This window comes from Strongylocentrotus purpuratus, unplaced genomic scaffold (genome assembly GCF_000002235.5).
Source record: "Strongylocentrotus purpuratus isolate Spur 01 unplaced genomic scaffold, Spur_5.0 spur5_scaffold_10, whole genome shotgun sequence".
NCBI lineage: Eukaryota > Metazoa > Echinodermata > Echinoidea > Camarodonta > Strongylocentrotidae > Strongylocentrotus > Strongylocentrotus purpuratus.
This window is the reverse complement of record NW_022145595.1, coordinates 9,137,230-9,138,889: the sequence shown is the minus strand read 5'-3', so window position 1 is coordinate 9,138,889 and position 1,660 is coordinate 9,137,230. Positions and strand designations below refer to the sequence as shown.

Genomic DNA, 1,660 nt, shown 5'->3' with positions numbered 1-1,660 from the left:
GAATTTTGAATTGTCAAAATTCTTTGCAATCGTGTCCAGGGTCTCTACGAGAGAGACTAGATTCAGGAGAGGGCAAATATTCCTGGTTTGGTTTGCTGTGACGGCATTCCTCCAGTATCAATCATCAAGACATTGCCTTTTCCCAATGACGTAGCTTTTGAGATGGGATGCAGGTTGCCATAGCAACCCCTCCAGTCCAATACCCAGTAGCCCTGCATTAACCTGCTCATCACTGACCCCCCTGCCCCCCCCCCCCTGTCGTGACCAAGAGAAAGGAAATTTGCCGGAGGAAATATGAGTGGGAAGTGGCGTAGCCCACTTGTAAGTAGAGGAGGGGATGGGGAAGCAAGGTGGACATCTATTTTTCAATCAAAATGCCGTTGCATTGTAGAAACCTTAATTGCTTTACAAGCTTGCTTTCATGTAGGTCCCGTCGTATTTCTCTCAGTTAAATCAGTACTCTAATTGACCACTCATTTTTGTTTTTTATTATGTATTATTGATTGTTTTTTTATCACCAAACAAAAAATGTACTTTATTTTTATGGAACATGAGAAATATGACAATAAATAAAATTAAAAAAATCTAATATCACTACTGGTAAATGAAAGAAAAAACCTTAGACGTTTATCAATGTCATTATTATGAAATGTTATTAGATAAATGCTAAGCCTTTTAGTTGTAATTTCAAGATGATACTACACCCATCTAGCTTCTATGAATTACAAAGTTTGTTACATGTACAATATATAATGGGCTCGTTAAAAATGACAGTATCTTTCATTCCAAACCAGAAGGGCATAAACTCTATTAGAAAGTATACATTATTGCCCTTCTGGCTCCAGATTTTGACAATGTTTTCATATGTATGTATATTATGCAGTGTCTCACAAGAAATATATTTGAACTAAAAAGAATGCTTTTAGTTTGTTGCCATGTTTCTATTTCTTGACAGAGGCGTTTATTAGACGAATATATATAATATAAAAAAACAGATATTATTATATATTTCTGAAAATACAGGCATTAGCACAAATCAGGCTGTCGCCAAGGGAATCCTTTATAAACTTTCCCACCCCATAGAGCTATTACATGTACATGTAGTGCTATTATTTATTATCCTTCTGGCTCACATGAAGGCATGGTATAATGTCAGTTATCTAATAGTTTTTCAGAAGATATGAAATGTACAAATGTGCATTAGAAATATCATATATGGGTTATGCCATAATGCCATAGTACCATCTATAGACAGTGGCACATTTTAGACTTAAGCATATGCATGTTTCTTACATTACAGGCATTAACATAATTCAGCCTCCAGCTATAAAGGGGAAGCTATCTTACTAGGAAATTTCCCACCGTGAACCCGTTATTTTTTAAGTTTTCATAGAAAGCGGAGACGCAGACCACTTCTCCCCTTCCACAATACTAACTGTTTAACTGTCATGAAGATGGGAACGATCCTATCTCGGAGATCGTGATGACGCTCGAGCCTTAATCATTACCATGGTAACCGGGTATACCCGAAAATGTGTTTTTTATTGTGTGTGCATTGGGTATTCATCGTGAGATCCTCTTCATAAATGAGAAGGGACATATGACAGTATGAAGAAAATTCAATTGAAATGTCAAAATGCTCTTAAATTTAATCACAAGA

The 1,660-nt window shown here is 36.3% G+C and overlaps 1 protein-coding gene across 1 annotated transcript in view; it reads left to right on the top strand.

The window, feature by feature from the left end:
* The first annotated feature begins 294 nt into the window (after positions 1 to 294).
* The window catches only part of LOC115921842 (calcium-activated potassium channel subunit alpha-1-like), an 18,515-nt gene continuing 17,149 nt past the window's right edge, over positions 295 to 1,660 (top strand). Inside the window, exon 1 of the mRNA XM_030980088.1 lies at positions 295 to 321. Coding sequence (XP_030835948.1) covers positions 295 to 321 — 27 coding nt within the window. The remainder of the gene's footprint in view (positions 322 to 1,660) is intronic.